This window comes from Lonchura striata, chromosome Z (genome assembly GCF_046129695.1).
Source record: "Lonchura striata isolate bLonStr1 chromosome Z, bLonStr1.mat, whole genome shotgun sequence".
Taxonomy (NCBI): Eukaryota; Metazoa; Chordata; class Aves; order Passeriformes; family Estrildidae; genus Lonchura; species Lonchura striata.
In genome coordinates, this window is record NC_134642.1 from 4,393,949 (window position 1) to 4,411,084 (window position 17,136).

Below are 17,136 nucleotides of genomic sequence, written 5' to 3' on the forward strand. Positions count from 1 at the left end.
GTTTATACTAATTGTAAAACCAGAGTAGATGAGAGTTGAGAAGATACAATAAATATGAAGGATCTTTTGTGCTTGGTGTAGTCTGTCCAGACAAGGTAGGCAGTGAAATTCCTCCTTAGCCACATGAGACAAAGCCTGCAGGATCACAGAAATACAGAGGTGATTCTGGTTGAATACACCATAGAGCTCACACGCCTCAGGAATTGTACCTGGGACCATCAGGACCACAAGCAAGTCCTCACTGTATGATGTGATAAGTTAATGAACAGATGGGAGATATAGCATATTCATTTGTCTCTAATAACTGCAGGAAATGCGAAAGACAAGGTAGGATAGAGCAGGTGGTCATGAGTGTATGCTGATGAGATTTACACTTCTCTTCAAATTCTATTGAGTTCAACATGAAACATCTCACATTTATCGAGAGGCAGATATCTTCTGTTTGCTGTCTGAGCTGGTTGATGAAAAGCAGTCTATTATTCCTGGGTTTTAAGTGTGTGTATAGGTCCCAAGTCATAATTTCTGTCCTGCGCAAACTTTCCACTAACAAGACAAAATAAAAAAATTGTTTATTCATTAAAAGGACTGTTGTTTTGTCCTCAGAAGGTCCTTTAGTGCTGGCAGAAAGACTATGACTGCGCAACAGCAGGAGGGACCCTGCAAGGATATTGTCCTTCACACACCAGTGAACCTCCTGCAGCAAGGACACTGCAAGTCCTGAGATCAGACACTCTAATACCACCTTGAGTTTGAGCAGTTTTCCCTGAGTTCTGGTAACTGAGGCAATCTATGCATTTAGGTTTCTACTTCAGCCATGACATTTTGATGCTTCAGTTAGATGTAATGTTGGAATTTCCACAAGTTGAGCTATTTTACCACTTGTGCTGGTAGCCACAGCGAGCAGCTGCATAGTACTTGGTTGCTGGCTGGAGTTAAAACATAACAGGTCCTTGAGAGTAGTATTTACTTTCCAAGAGTAAGTTGGGTTGTAAGCAGTTTCTACAACACAGTGATGAGATCTTGTTTTTACAGGGTTCATGTGAAAGATTAATAACCAGTTTTATTTGCTGTCACAAAAGACGGTAACAAATGTAGCATATACACAATTCAACAATACTCACCTGAAAGGTTCTTTCAGTTGCAAAATGGTTATATAGCCTCACAAGCTTTTGTTTGAAGCGCAGGCAAATAATCCCATGTTGCAGTTGCAGTTACATATTCTTATTTGGATTAATGAACAGCAAAAGACATACATGAGTGCTCTGCAGCCTTGCTTTGGTTATGATACTACAGAACTACTAAGCACCAGCTATCCACACCTGGTGCTATGGATACTTGGAACTGCTGGAAACTCAAACTGTAATGAGGGGCTGATCACTATATGTAACAGAGGAGATTAGTCAAACATGCAATTTTGGAAACACTATCAAAGTCAGCAACAGATGGTTACAGAAATCTCAAGTTTCAAGTACTAAATAGCGTTTTTCTGTAGATATCAAATGATAAAAAAAGAAAACGCCATTTCAAAAACTTTTATAATTTGTTAGAAATAAACTCAAACCTGAAAATACCAACTTCTCTCTCTAATTGTTAATACATGCTAATTTCTTAAAGGAATGAGTTTATATCATAGCAGCAAAGAAGATTTTCAGAAGAAATCTTCTATTTTTCATGGTTTGCACATCTATATATTTTCATCCCTGCATAACAAAATCAATGCTATTCACTACAGCTATGTTTCTTCTTGTTGTTTTTGTTTGAGTTTTTTTTGGTTTTTTGGGGTTTTTTTGTTTTTGTTTTTGTTTTTTTTTATACACCTGTAACTAGTACATAGTCCTTGGTTTGATAAAAACTGCTATATTCTGATTGCCAGGGTGGGAAAATTTTAAAGCAGAAGGGCTACTCAGTTAGGACATCCTAACACACTGAACTGTCCACTCAAGCTCCTACATCTTCCCCTGCTCCAGACACACTAAAATCTCTCAAGACCCTATACCTGTATTCCTCTAAATAATTTTATTTTTGGTTCCACCTCATACTAGCAAAACAACATGTGTTGATCGCTAGATTTTACTTAACTGTATACACTCAGGGGCAATTATCACAAGTTTAAAATGTATTTTTACCATCTCCATCCAAGTAGAATGTCTCAGTAACTTTTCTTAAATTGAGAGGGTTTTCAATTCAGTAGGTCCCATGGCCCTTTTCTGTTCTGCCTGTACGGACAAAGAATTGGAGGACTGGGATGTGACAAGTGCACCTTATTAAAACTTAAATGAGGCAAGAACCATTTAATCTGAATTCTGTGACAGAGTAAATCTTTTAAGGCTATTTTTCAGTAATGCACTTGAACAAGTAACCAGCAAGTAAGCAGATACAAGGTCACATTTCACACACACTGACTTTTTGTATATGTTTCTTGTCTGTGCTGTAAGAGTTGAGGGTATTTGAGGTAGTTCAGCTCTCTCCTACTGTGCAAACTTGGGCACTTCTTTTTTTCTGAGACCTGAATGTTTCATCAAATATGCAGTTTTTGTTGTTATGTTGGTGAGGTGGCTGATGTCAGCAAAGAGAGCAGTAGGGGATTTGTTTGTGTGACAAGTCACTCCTCTTATGGAAAACACTCCAGCTGTTTTCACTGGCATTATCCTTCTCTCTGCAAGCCTGTTAAAGGCACAGCTCAAACTGTGCCAGTTGTGAAAAGGGAAGAATAAAGCAGCACCCCTGCAATTTCAGGGAACTTTGCTGTTTACATAAAGTGTTTGGCACCTGCAAGCACAGCCAGTGGTGATCTGTAGCCCATACACTGGCCATCATACACTGGTGCACATGCTTTGCTATCATACATATCATATGCCCATGATTTAGGGCCATCAAACACTTGTGCACAGGAGCTTAAACTGTTCCTCATTAATTTCCTAAGTGTCTTAAGTAGTAGCCCTGCTACATTCAAGAGTGTGCTGCCGTGTCATATGAAAACACAAAAGGCTCTAACTAGTGTTTCAGCTTTCTCCTGGCCATGCAGAGCTGAGTGACCACTTAGAGTCTGTGAGGGGAGGTGTTAGCTGTAAGGGCTGAAGAACACCAGGCTAGGTGACAGCAATGGAGAGAAAGAAGGGCTTTCAGGGTTAGAGCCTCTACCACAAAGAGGCAGCAGCTGACGGCCAATATTCAAACAGGTGACTTTGGCAAAAGAACAAAAGAAAAAAGGCAGGGAAGTCTGGAGGGTAGGGCTTTCTGTGCCTTCTCTCCTCTGAGAATGAGCTGACACCCCTGTCTCTGCCTACGGGAAATAACTCTGGCATCCATGTAATGGTCACAAATACTGAGAAAGCTGGGCAGAAACCCCTCTGTGAGAGAGAGAAAAACCTCATCCACCTGAAGACATGGCAAGTGTTCTGAAATAACCCACTGTGACTAACCAGCCAAAGGAACTAAGGGATCTTTTACTTCATGCTCTGAATGTGTCTTGTTGCTGTGCACTTTTCCATCAAACCATTAAGTCAAGACAGGCTGGCAGCTAAGGCAATCAGTTCAGCCACTCTCAGACAGGTTCTCCATGTGCCTCTGCTACCATCTTCACTCACACAGTAAAGCCATGGTTCTGTTCCTGCTACAGTTTGTGACCTCTATAAATCTTAGCTTGCCCTGGCAGTGAAAAAAGGGGAATAATAAATATGTATTCCCATAATTCCTAGTTACCAGGCTGAATCCCTGTCCTACGGCAGCCTCTTGCCAATTGTGTTGGCAGTTGTGGTTGTTTGACAATGCTGTCTTCTGTGCTGTAAAGAGTTAACAGGGGCAGTTGCTTCTAATTTGCATTCCTAACTTCATCAGGTCATTTCCATACGCCCTCCTCAGCCTGGGAGGAGTTTATTTTTCTGGGGAGTTGTCATTTGCAAAGAACATACACCACTCTGACACCAAGCCAGGCATCACTCTTCAGCATCACTTGAAAGCTTCAATGTACCCCACAGGAAGAGAGGACAGGCCTGCCTTCCCCCAGTAGTCAATGGCTCGCACTCTGTAAAAGCCGGAGACTGAGCTTCCTGCAAATGAAAAGGTTAGAAATGGTCACTGTGAAATGCTGACACCTGTGGTACTGGGAGGATGTGAAGCAGGCACTACTCCTGTAAAATGTAGGTTCATGGAACAGGCTGGGGAAATCAGTTCTGCACCCTATGTGTGTCTGTGGCTGTCTAATTTAAAATGGTAACAAATTCCTCATGGCCAAGTACTGACTTTTTTCTCTTGTTTCACCAAAGATGTCCTCTCTATTTACTAGGATTAGCAGGTACAACTATAGTACTGCTTTCCCACCAGTTCCTTTGGAAAAAGGCTGTGACATCTGCAACTCACAATTAGTAATTTCCTTGTTTTCTGACTTAATTTTCTGCCTGGATTTTGCCTTTGGAACAGGTTATGTGGGGACAGGTTCAACAAAGAAGCAAAACAAGAAGCACGCAGGCTGACTGAAAACTCTCTGCTCTACTCAGGAAGCTGCACCACTTACTTTAAAGGTATGTGACCTGGTCTTCTGTGGCTCTGCTGTTTTTTAGCTTTGATCCAGTTCAAAGAACACATTTTGCCCTAGCAGAATCTTTGAACACACAAGCAATATAAATTTGGAGGTATTTTATCTAATTAATTGATTCTTATAATTGTTTTAGTGTTTTTATTCTAGAAAAAAAGAATCCAAGAAATAATGGCTGAGGATGAAGTTCCTAGCAATAAGGACTGCTGAGACATGATATTTTTTCAAGCAGTCTTTTTTGTTGCTATTAGTTTTGAAACAAACTACTAAAATATATAATATTATAATACAATAATGACTAATAATTTCAGAGATTTGTCATAGCCATGATTTACAGTGTTTGCTTGCCTGTGCAGCCCTTACATTGCAATAATAGCTCTGAACTCTTATTATGCCACTACTGCTGATGTTAAGCCCTTGTTTCTGGTAAAAACATCTCTCAGCTGCTTTTTAATAGTATCACTCTAAGGCACGGCTTGTCTGTGTTTCACTCAGCTCTCATCAGTGCTTATTATCAATATTTGTTGAATGGTCATACTGCAAATTAGACAGCATTTGCTTAAAAAAGAAAAAAACCAAAACAAACAAAAAACCAGCAACCACCACCCTCCATCTGCAGATAAACAAAAAAAATACCCAAATAAAACATCAGTATCTTCCTTCACTTGGATGTTTCATCTGAGTAAGCTTCTATTGCAAGGTCTGGTCATGGTTTTTTATGGGTTTCTTTGTTATCATTTTTGCTACAAAAATGCTCCTTAACTTCTCGAGGACCAGTGACTGGCTTTTGTGACAAGGAATTACCCATAGCATACTACTAATAATGTCCTCATGACTACTTGTTGACCTCTGCTTGTCCTTGAGAATAAGGCTTTTACTGAGTATATGATCCTAAAGGAAGGGACACGCTCTTATTTGTGAGGGGCTGTGTGTTGCTAGCAAGTTACCTGCCTTCATTACCTACTAAACAATGATTCACACACTCATGAGTGGCAGTATCACATGACAGATTACCTGATGTGAGTATTCTTGCCATACCTGGACTGTAGACCCAGAGAGTGAATATTGTGTCTTTGGCATTAATCCGCTGGTACACTTGTCCATCTGATGAGAATTCCACTTCAAATGTCTTTATACACCTAGAAAAGAGAACCATAGAGGTTTGTAATTACAACTGATAATGTGTGAACTGTCGAGTACTATGAAAAATCAGGGCTATTTCAACAAGAAGGACAAAAATAATAAATGTTCAGTTGATTCATTCCTAACAAATGTAGGATGGAATGAATTGGCACTACTAGGAAGAACCAGGGCTCCAACAGCCCTCAGAAAAACACCTAGACTGACTTGCTGCTTTGGGATTTGCAGCATCACAAAATGTCATGCATCTTTCAGTCAGACATCAGGAAGAATTAAGAACCTAGGGAGACTCACTTGAAAAGGATGTAAGTCACTGCTTCCTGAGGCTATCTGTACGCTGGATCACCTTTCAGAGCTCACCTACAGAGGGTTTCCAGTTGAGTATAGCTTACTGAAGAAAGCAACTGGAAGTTTTCTCTTCTAGTTCACATCCCTTAGAGAAATGTGTAAGATCCCACTTAGGCATCTGCTGATAACATAACTTTTACCATTAATCTTCCTGCCTGCTATGCTGAATAGAATCCCTTCAGAAATGCCACTGAATGCTTGTGACCAACTGGCAGATTCCTTTGATCAGGCAGCAAATTAGGCAGGGTTGCTCTTCCCAGTTTGTGCACACAGGTCCTACAGCTCGTTTTTTCAGACAAATGCACTGTATTAACTATCAAGAAACAACAATTCATTAACTGTTGAATTTGTTTTACTCTGTAGGGCTTGTAGAAACTTAGGGAGTAGTACATTGGTAATTCATTTGAATAGATTTTAAAGCTACTTACTTTGACTTCACACAGTCGTCATCCCACAGCACGATGACCTGCCCCTTTGTGAGAGGGATCAAACGAACACCAGTCACCTGTCCAAAGACACAAGCCCATGTAAAAAAACTGTACAAACCAATCAGCCAGGTCAAATTTCTGTGTTCATCCTTCCTTACTAATTATTTGGTTTTTTTTCCATTGAGATCAGGTGTAAAAACAAAATTCTTGGCTCTGTAGCTTTTTGCAGCCTATGTCTCCCACTCATCAACACTGCAGAGGACCTTCAGAGGCTCTGGGTACCATTGTGAACATGGGTGAGACTGAATGAGCAGATACAGATGTCTAATATGGCAGCCACAATTCCATTTTAGCTGTCAATTAACTTGTCAGTCCTTGTAGCATACCATGTAATTTTTAAAGAGAGATTGCACTTTTCAGGACTGTTTTACTGATTTCCCATGATGGGAACTTCCACTCATTTTTGTCATGATAAAGTACTATAAGATGTAATTCAAGATAAAGTACTACATAGCAAGTGATAGGAGCTGTCACATAGCAAGTGATGGCTCCTATCACTTGCTATGTAGTACTTTATGTTGAATTATATCTGAGAGCCTTCTCATCAAAAGAGAGAAAAATATTTTATTTACTGATTCTTACACTTTTAACAATAAATAAACTCAAATGTTCTTCTAAGATTTAAGGCAGGAAGCAGTTTGAGTTTTGCTGTGTCTGATGGTAGACTACAACACATACTTGATCAGGAGCTGATCTGGGTCTTGCACAGATGTGGATAAGAAAGACTGAGGGAACAGGAAAATCTTGCTTCAGTGTCAGGATGCCAGCTTCAGGAAATGGGAATGGACCTGCTACCAGTGGGTCCTGTGGAGCCAAAGAGTAATGTTGTGAAAAATCTTTCATTACAGCACCTACAGACCAACTGTTAAACCAGTGTAAAGTGCCTGTGTATTTACTTTAGGACTCTTAAATTTCCAATAGAGTTGGTACTGCTAATGCTTACAGGCATCAAAGTTCTCCACACTGGGAGACTTTATACTCACCTGTTTTCCAGCTCTTTAGGAAACAGAGGGTTTGTCTATCTCACAAGCTGGGTTGATCACAAATGCCCTTTAGGCACAATCTGTCACTTCTGTAACCTCCCATGGATGCCTTTCAGGCTAGAGGTCTTTACAAACCATGGCCCCATCTCTCCCCAGTGTGCACAGCAAGCTACTGCTAGCTACAACAGCTACACAGCTGGTCTCTGGGGATGAGGCTGTAACAGATAGCCAAGAGCATCTAAAATCTTGCTGCTGCCCTTTTCAAGGAAAAGCTGATGTCTCCTACAGTATCCCACAGGCATGGTGACTGAAGAGAAGACACAGTACTGTATACCAAAGTCAGAAAGTGAGTACTCTGTCTGTGGGTCCTGAAGGGGATAAAGATGACCTCCGTTTTTAACCTGGGAGTCTGAATGCATAGGGGAAACTATGGGAGGGGGACCTGAAGTGACAGGCTGCTCACATATGCTCACATACAGTAAGTAATCTCCGCATGGCTTTCATCCCTAGGGAGGAGAGGACTTCTCAGAGAAGACTGACTCCTTAATTACCTCTATGGTGCATTCAGCACTAGTGAGGATAAGGCAAAACTGCTGGTCTCCCTGTGACCCCCTCACAGTTTTCCAAACTTGCACTTGTTATTTTTCACCTCAGAGAGGTATTTGTTTCTTATTATTAAGGGGGTTAATTTCAATTTTTTAATGCAGCAATTTGGCTATTCTGTAATGTACACAGGGCCAGGTGACTTACTTGGGGAGATGGAACAGAAAGAGTCTCAAAGCCGACTGAAGATTCAGAGAGAAGGTGGAACTTCCCCAAGAGCATTATTTTATGGGTAGGCCCAGAGTGAAGAGGTCATATAACACAAACACAAAGGCATAATTTGTGCATGAGCTACACTTTTCTGCAGGACTGCAAATGTATTTTTTTGTATATATAAAAAGTGAATGACTGTAGGCTACATAAATTTTTGTAACAGGCCTGATTTGTTGTCTTTTTCACAAGCACTTTAGCTGTACAACACTTCAAGCAAACACATAATCATACCTCAGCATCCCTTATTTGCTGGAACTGTTCAGGAGATGGAAAGTCAGGGCTTCCTAGGTTCTTCCACTTCAGGTAGGGATTGGTTTGGTTGTTATCCATGTAATACATCACATACACCATCTCTGTAGGAACACAAAAAAAAAAGAAGCAAACTCTTTACTTGGATTTAAAGATTAACAAGAATAAATTCAGCAGGTGTGTAAGTCTACCTTTTCAAAAGTGATTTCAGCTCTTTGGAGCCTGACTTCCACTGCAAAGTCCCATGGCTAGCATGCTCATGAGGCTGTACAATTTGCATTTGCCAAGTTTACATTTTAAACTATTACTTCCACAACCAGAACCAAAATCCTCTTTTTGCATGTATTTATTGGGTAACTGCATCAGCTGTGCAATTGTTCATGCTGGCTGTCTTGGAGTCATTTCATTAAGGCAATTGCTGCCTGGCAGTATCCAGCCAAGTACACTGAGATCAGTTTTCCAAAAAGGTAGCACTTGGCAGTTGCCATTAAAGGCAGGGTCAAAGTGTAGACATTAGGAATGAACTTTTCAAAGAAGGACACCATTATATCTCAGAAAATCTAGGAGTGCACAAAAGATGACAGAGGAAGCTAGGAAATTAAATTCAGTCTTTCAGTAAAAGGTAACTCAGTAGAAGTTTTCCAGCTGCTATTCTGTCTTGAAGCTCACTTAACATGAGCTGTCTACATGATATTTGCTTACCTCTGTGTTTGGGGAAGTGGGTGGCATTCACTATGACAGTGCTGATGTTGGATGAAGTCCTGTTATCCTCACTTGAATACATCATGACTGTAGCTTGCCAGCTGTCTGAGGGCTGTGTCTCACTTGGGGTGTGCACAGATGCCAGCACACCAACTGTGCTGTTTTCAGCGCTTTCATCTCCTCTGATCTTCACTTCTGCAAAAATCTGCTTTTCTCCTTTAAAAAATGTGACAACTGTAAGCATCACTGTTAGTCAGTCCTGTGTCAGAAGCTTCAGGGTCAAAGCATGCAAAGAGATTGAGCAAAGGTTGAGCTATGTTCTGCCTTATTTTACCAGTTACAGCCTTCAGTCAGATATATTTTACAACAGCAGAGTATGCATATACTACAGAAGTCCTTATGCTTAGCAGTTCAGCTAGCAACATACAAACAGGTGACAATGGATGAAGTTCTCCATGTAATATGCTGCATGAGTCTTCTAGCCACAGGGATTTCTTAAAGACAGCTGCAGCCTGAGGGGCTGTACCCCTTGCAGCAGAAGAGGGAAGCACCAGTCAACAAAAATGAGTGGTTGGCATACAGAGGGTATAAACAAAGCAGTAAGTTAAATCAAACAGATAACAGACTCTCAGGAATATTTTCTGAGCTATCTGTCTGAGGAAATGAAGTTTCATTTTCCTAACACAGCTAGTAAACAGTGAGTAAGGGAACTCATGCTTTTACGCATAGCGAGATGGCTGGAACTCTCTTTCTAGGCTGGAAGCTTCTAGGTAGGACGGGTAATTGGTGTGCTCTTTACTATACCTAGCAGTGCCAGCAAGCCCATGGCAGTCAGCACTGGTTTCCGCACTAGCTGGACATGAGGTGGCTTTGTGTTGTTCATCTGAAAACGTGCTGTCAGAGTCCGCTGGGTGAAGTAATGGGGGTAGTAGCTCAAGAAGGCATTGTCATTACTCAGTAACGAGTAGTTGATGGTGTTGTTGGCTTTGGAGATGAGCAGATTTTGGTGCTGGATGATTACCTGCGAAATCATAGAGAAAATGAACGTTCACCCTGGAGAAAAAACAACAAGCACGCAGTCTCTGCATTTTTTTTTAATTTTTACAGCATTCTGTGAAGAACTGTGACTCTGCCTTTTAGAAAAGACTGTAGAAGATAGCTGTTTACCATAAAGCTTGGAAAAACTGTACTTTAGGTGATGTATTAATCACTGTAAAATCTGAAGCACCCACATAGCTTTGCCAGTAGTAAGTCTTAGAAATAATTAATACTAGAACTCTTCACAGATAATGAATACATTTCCTTGTCTATTGCACTACGAATTATGCCACTCTGTCTCAAATACTTAATTAGAAATCAGGATTTACCATCTAAATTAAATCTAAATGGTTCTCCAAATCTGGAGTTGCTTTGTACCCACTACATCAGTGTCTGATCCTGCATTCTGTTTCTCAGTAAGTCATTTTTCCCACTTGGTGCTAACTTGGAATTAATTCTCCTGGTGTTTCACTGGGTACTGTGCTGCTCTCCTGAAAAACATAAAAATCCCCAAGTCCTCTGCTTATTATATTGTGCCCAAGTATCAGAATTAAGCAGAACTTCAGAAAGCTAACAACTGAACAGTTCCACAATTATGTCTCTGAAGGAACACAGTGCTTCAACTTCTATACAACCAGGTGTTAATTTTCCACCGGATGTGTCTTTCTTTTGCCCTTCATATCACCACATCATTTTAAGAACTGCTATTTTGTCTTGCAAACTCTCTGTGATGCAGTCAATGACTTGTTGCCTTAGAGAAGATGTACATGCAGTTAGAGGTTTGTATATGCAGTCTCAGGGAACTGGGAGTGTTTGTCTCCTCAGGGGCAGCTGATTAGATGCACCTTTTTTCTGGATGACATAAATGCTCCTGTGTTTGGGAATTATTCCTTTGTAAAGGAGCACTTGGACTCTATGTGCTGTTTAAGGTAGTCACTCACAAAGCACCAGGCCTGCAGTGGAAGTTATTACTATGCAGGGGAAGAGCTGAGCTTGCCCTGGGGCCAGGGTGCAATTACTGCAGAGGTGGGAATGTTGAGCACTCTCTTCTCCTGCTTTTCTGGTCAACATCAGTAATTACCAGAAGTAATTAATAAGATCATGTGTACAACCAGTATTCCAAACCAAAGAATGGACTATAGTGAGAGCTCAAGGCACTTCTTTATTATACTTGATGTTTCTTTATGAGATAAACTTCTGAAGGAGCTGGGAAATAATTCTCACATATGTGAGGTGACAGCCAGCAGTACTGATATCAGAGCAGTAGTATTGCATGGAGAGGGCATCTATGGGAGTAATCTTATCAGATAGCTCTAACTGGGGGACTGTATACATTCTACAACTCAGTTCTCTAGCACTTCTCTGACAAATTCTCACTTTGGTTCTCGGCTGGACTTTTTTTTTAAGGAAAGATGAAGAAAACAAAAATGAAATTAAATTTACAAATTAAATCAAGCTACTAAAATGAGACTATTTACGGAAACCCCCTACTGCCCCAGTAGGGAGATCTTTTTTTGGATCTATTAGTCTAAGTAGCTGCTTAAAAATTAACGGTTAAGTCTATATTTCAACTGCAAAAACATTAAGGGACACAACTATCAATGTTCCAAAGCTCCAGTGAACTATTACCTTTACAACCATAGCAGCATAGGTCACATCAGCTCGCCAGAGCTGTGGAATGGACCATCCAACCATTGGATCTGCTTCATTGTTATATATGGCAACAGAAGAAAAACTTGGAAACAGCTTCTGAATTTGTTGAACTGCCTCTATTTCTTGTTGCAAGATGTAGAGAGAATTCCCATCTCCCTGCAACAATATTCCATATCTGCTTAGTGGTAATGAGAAAACAGTGGTAAAAATACAGACATAACCTAGAGTCATAAAACATAAAACATCAGCTCCTCCTAGAACATAAAGTTGAAAAGCAGAACAATGTTGTTTTCTCTCTCATGGTTCCTGAAAGTCAGGGTGACTCCAAGAGAGATCTGAAAAGAGTCTTTGCTTCCCTAGCCCAAACACAGCCAAATGAGGAGTCTTGGAATGTTTCCAGTTGTGCTTTCAAGGTTGTTTATTTCTTCTTATCTATAATATTTTCTCTCGACCTGCCAAGCTTTGGCTAGCAAGAAGGCATAACATTCCGCTGTGCCCTCTTGGGTGGTGTTTGCTTTGATATCAAAAGTTACATATACTATGTTTACAATTTATTACCAATACCTAATATTTATGTTGGACACCGTGTCTCTAAACCAATAGAAAAGTGTCACTATCACAGCAAGACATGGAGGACAAGAAGAAAGAAAAGAAGGCTAGGACACAGCCAGATTCCACCAGCTTGTACCCCCATGAATGATATCCTAAAAAATCGAAAATTATACTTTTCTACCCTGTGTTAGTTCAAATATCACACTACTAAAACCCTTGTGTCTTGTAATCCCTCATCTAGAGCTGGGAATTTTCCATGGGCTAAAACTGAAACCACAGATGTTTTTGACTTCTTGCCAGGGTCTCTGACACCCCTGCTAGGGTCTTGAGACAGCCAGGGCAGCCAGAGGGATGTTCTGGACTCCAACAGAAGAGTTATTTCCTTCTGGGAATTAGGCAAAGACAAATTTGCTTTGAGTTGAAATCTTGTAACTGAACATCTTTGAAGTTTTTCAAGACGGTGTGCTTCATGCTATAGGCTGGACACTCATCATCATCATCATCAACTTTGTAAATCAGAATAAAATATAACTTTGATGGCACTGATTGAAAAAAATGGCTTTAAACTGAAATCTTGGACTAACCTTCTTATGGAGAGAGATGTAATCCAGCCTTACACCAGTCTCCCCTGTGAAGAAGTTGGTCCCATTGTAGCAATGACACAGAAGACCCCAGCACATGGGTGACTTGGGTAAGGGATGGAAGGAATCCCCAGGCCCTCCAAATTTTAGAAAAGGACTTGCTGCTCTTAATCCTTCTGAACAAGCATCGTAATAGTTGAGAAACCCTGAAGTCCAAGCAGATGAATGTATCAAAGATGGTAAAACAGAAACTGGATCTAAAACTATGAGGAGATCTTATAGCCTTGTTATTTGATTTATTTGCAAAACCTCATGAATTGGGACTACTCTTTCCTATGCACTGACAGCACAAGAAGACATCAGAATTTCAGCTGCCTTCACAAGGTTCTTCTAAAGGTCTTGTATGAGCATGTTCTCAAAGCATACAACTTCAGTGAAGTCTTCCTCTTATTCCACCCTTCTCCCCCTTATGGCTATACTATCTGTACTTTATATGCTGTTAATGAACTGCATCTTCTTAGTGTAACCCTTGTTTTGTTTTTTCTGTGCCACCCCTGATACCCAAATATAGAATAAATTGTAGCCAGTAACATGACCTTAGCAAAACAGATTTGGCATACCTGTCACATTCCTTATCATTGCTGTCTACCTTACTTCTCTGTCAGTATAATTTACATCTCACTGTCACCCCTCTGCTCAGCCCATACACCTGTCTCACTTCACCACACTCAGAAGTGCTCCAAAACATGCTCACCTTTTACTGTCATAGACACATTGTCAAAGTCGTGGTGGTCTGGCTCATTCCATGTCTCAAAATTCCATTTAGCAACATGCTCCAATCCATACCTATCTGTAGGAGAGATCTCATTTATCAGTGAGCTGCATATCCAATACTATCAATAAGTTACTTATATTATTAGTTCAGGCTGCAGGTGAGGCTCAGCACCCAGAACTATCACTAGATCATTTCCCTCATTATTAAAAATAATGAGGGAAATGTAATTTGTGAGTTTCAAAATGATTTCTCATTTTTGATGAAATGCAGCAATATTTGAAAAAGATGGAAGGTGAGAGGGAGATGGCTTACAGCTTTGTGATTAGGGCACTCACCTACCCTTAATTCAGGTTAAGCCTTCTGCCTTGTTAGATATATTTGAAGATGGCATACAAGAAGTGTTCAGGTTATCATGCTCCAGTGAAAACTGGTAGTTTACAGCCACAACAATATAACACGATTAAAAGTCAGTCCTTCAACGCTGGCCAAATGTGCTACCCAGAACACTCTATTCATTCTGGATCTTGGCCACAGATCAGTAAAAAGAGGGACTATTATCCCATGGTTTCCATGGTCTGTTCTGGTATGTTTGTTTTCCAGTTTTGTGTTGAAATCCAGGGTCTTAAAACTGATCATAATACACAGAACCTTTTGAAGCAGCTAGAAAGGATTACAACAGAACAAATAACAAGGCTTTTCTTTCTTTAACTTACCTATGTATCTCCTGGCCAGAACAGTAATTAAGTTTCTCCACTGTACTACATGTTCCTTATCTTCAAAATCTAAAAAATATCCTGATGGATTCCCCATCAATTCGAATCCTAAAAAAGATGTAAGAAATTGGTCTCCTTTTTTTGTGAATGCTATCTCATTTTTATTAATGAAGGGTTATCACATCATCTGAAACAAACTTGTTAATGAAGAAGTGTAATTAAATGGGTTCTCTTTCCTGTTTCCACATGTTCCCACCAGAAATATTTCAGATTTGAGGTTGTTTACTTGTTACTTGTCAGTAACCATAGTAGTCAACGCTGATAGTTGTCAACATAAATGCAGGGCTCTGAGGAAACTTGAACCAGTGGATGTTTGCATAAATTTATGGAAAGTTATACCTGGAATATCTGCTTCTCTGACCCTTTTAGGTATATGTCAATGGATACAATATTCTCTTCAAGAGACCTCATTTACAAGTACAACCATATGAAACTGCCTTCAAAGGCAATGTAAAACCAATTGTGTTAATTGCTACAATATAATTTTGCTCACACTGGGACATGATGTAAAGGCAAATAGGTAAATAATGAATCTTTTATCAAAGTCAGCTTTGGAAAAGCTTTCTAAGAATATTCTAATGATTATACAATATGGACGAACAGATATACCAAGCTGTGGAGGCAGGGAGCTGCCCTTACCTGGAATCAGCTTATTTTGCCACAGGCGATCCATAAGGTTATCCAAGGCAGTAAAATCGTAGTTAAGTTTGCCATTCACCACTCTGAAGAAAAAAGGTAATAAAAAATACAAGTGTAAATATTATAGCAAAGATAGGACTTGATTAGTAGATAATGAGTCAGATGGCTTCCTTCTCAAAATTTGCGTAAGACTTGGGTTCTTGGAATTGTACACAATATTCCGTCCTTTAAAGTAACAGGTGTTCACCATAAGCAAATCATGTCTCTTGACTAATGCATGCCCTTTTCTTATTTTAGCAGCAATAGAAGCAGTATAATATGTGGATTTGCTCACTGCATTCTGGTTTTTCACAGAATATTAAGATTTTTAACTCTCTGATGAAGTAAAATTTACGTAAATTTTCTTTTTCTGCTTAATTTGTTTTCTCAGTTTCCATTGGATTCCTCACTGCTAGGCCAGCACTTTTCACACTGCCCCATATGCAGTCTTTCTTAATGTACTTCTAATCTGCAGTATATAATACAGATTACTTAGTAGCATCCCATATGGATTAAGGTCCAGATGAAAAATTACTTTGTATCTTTCAAAGAATGCTGAATTCATGAACACAATGTCTGTAATTTTTATTCATTGTAAGCATTTGTTTAATATTTCTCCTGTACTCCCAGGATCTCAGCCAGAAAATCTTTCATCCAGCTTTGAATAAATATATTCAAGTAGTTAGCACCCTATGATGCATTCCTTTGTGTCAAGGAATCTTGCAGGAACACAGGTACCAAAATGTGGACATGCACATGGATGGGAACATTGGAATTGTTTTATCCAGGGAATGAAAAATGGCATTTGCAATTTGTATGTGATACACTAGAAGATTTGCTTTAAATTCCTGAAAGGCTTTTCTTGCCTGGCACCCAGTAGAAACAAATACAAGGCACTATGCAGGTTAATTTCCTACAACTTCTGAACTTATGACCTGATTTAACTGAAATACGAAAGGGATGGAGAATTTTTGCCAGTATGAAGTGCCAAATAAGAATTAACAGTGAATTTCTGTTGAGAAGATTCTGTTAGTGTGACTTACTGCTGTTTGGCCCAAGAAACAGCCTTGACCTGGTGGCCAAATTCTGGCTTCAATTTGATCTGAGCAAAAGGTTTTTTAAGCACCCTTGACATAAATCCAGCCCTGGTCACACAACAGCACTGAGTGAAGCCTTGGCAACCCCTCTCAAAGCTGATTTTTCCAACCATGCCAGGGCACTACAACTGATTTCTCTGGTACAATGCAACCTGACCACTTCTCCTGAAGTCTTGCCTGCTCTTTCATAGGCACTTTGCCTTTGCTTGAGTGAAAAGCTATACAAGTGAACTACAGATGCAATGCTGCTGGTATGATGGAATGGGGAGAGATAATCACAGTTCTTGCAACTGATCAGTGCTAGCACATCATGACAAGCAAACAGGATCAGACATGAGAAGGGGGCCATCAACAGAGCTCTTAAATCAATGCTAGGCTCTATGATCAGAGTGACAACTTGCTTCTTTCTGTACTTCTCCAGGCATTTCCGAGCCTCTTTGATGTAGGTTCTTTCTCTGTACTTTCTTGTCAAGGAAAGGTTTTAGTGAAGAATGTGTAATATCAGTTCCAAATTCCCAGAGAATTAAGAAGAGCTGACAAAATTGCCTAGTGAATAAATAAGGGAACTATGAAACATGAAGAAGACAAATCTCTGACCAGGATCTAGAAGAGGAAGACAAGGCAGGCAAAGTATAACATAAGCCATTTCTACTATGCCAGCTCCACATGTTGTGTAACAGAGCACACAGTCTTAGCCTGGCCACACTCTTTTACCAAAGACCTGAAGAA

General features: G+C 40.0%; 2 protein-coding genes across 4 annotated transcripts in view; one reads left to right on the plus strand and one right to left on the minus strand.

Annotated features, from left to right (window-relative positions):
* Positions 1-1,034: 1,034 nt before the first annotated feature.
* IDUA (alpha-L-iduronidase) overlaps positions 1,035-17,136 on the minus strand; it is a 44,784-nt gene continuing 28,682 nt past the window's right edge. For all 3 annotated transcript variants that reach the window (XM_021547992.2, XM_021547994.3, XM_021547993.3), the window contains 12 exons: positions 15,272-15,354; positions 14,573-14,680; positions 13,839-13,934; positions 13,088-13,290; positions 11,928-12,107; positions 10,065-10,281; positions 9,261-9,476; positions 8,541-8,662; positions 7,189-7,314; positions 6,451-6,527; positions 5,573-5,673; positions 1,035-4,049 (listed from right to left, as the gene is read on the minus strand). In XM_021547992.2, the coding sequence (XP_021403667.2) occupies positions 3,949-4,049; positions 5,573-5,673; positions 6,451-6,527; positions 7,189-7,314; positions 8,541-8,662; positions 9,261-9,476; positions 10,065-10,281; positions 11,928-12,107; positions 13,088-13,290; positions 13,839-13,934; positions 14,573-14,680; positions 15,272-15,354 (1,630 nt within the window). In that variant the 3' untranslated portion in view covers positions 1,035-3,948. The remainder of the gene's footprint in view (positions 4,050-5,572; positions 5,674-6,450; positions 6,528-7,188; positions 7,315-8,540; positions 8,663-9,260; positions 9,477-10,064; positions 10,282-11,927; positions 12,108-13,087; positions 13,291-13,838; positions 13,935-14,572; positions 14,681-15,271; positions 15,355-17,136) is intronic.
* The window catches only part of SLC26A1 (solute carrier family 26 member 1), a 36,250-nt gene continuing 23,215 nt past the window's right edge, over positions 4,102-17,136 (plus strand). Inside the window, exons 1-2 of the mRNA XM_021547989.3 lie at positions 4,102-4,139; positions 4,420-4,520. The gene's annotated coding sequence lies outside the window, so the exon portion shown is untranslated. The remainder of the gene's footprint in view (positions 4,140-4,419; positions 4,521-17,136) is intronic.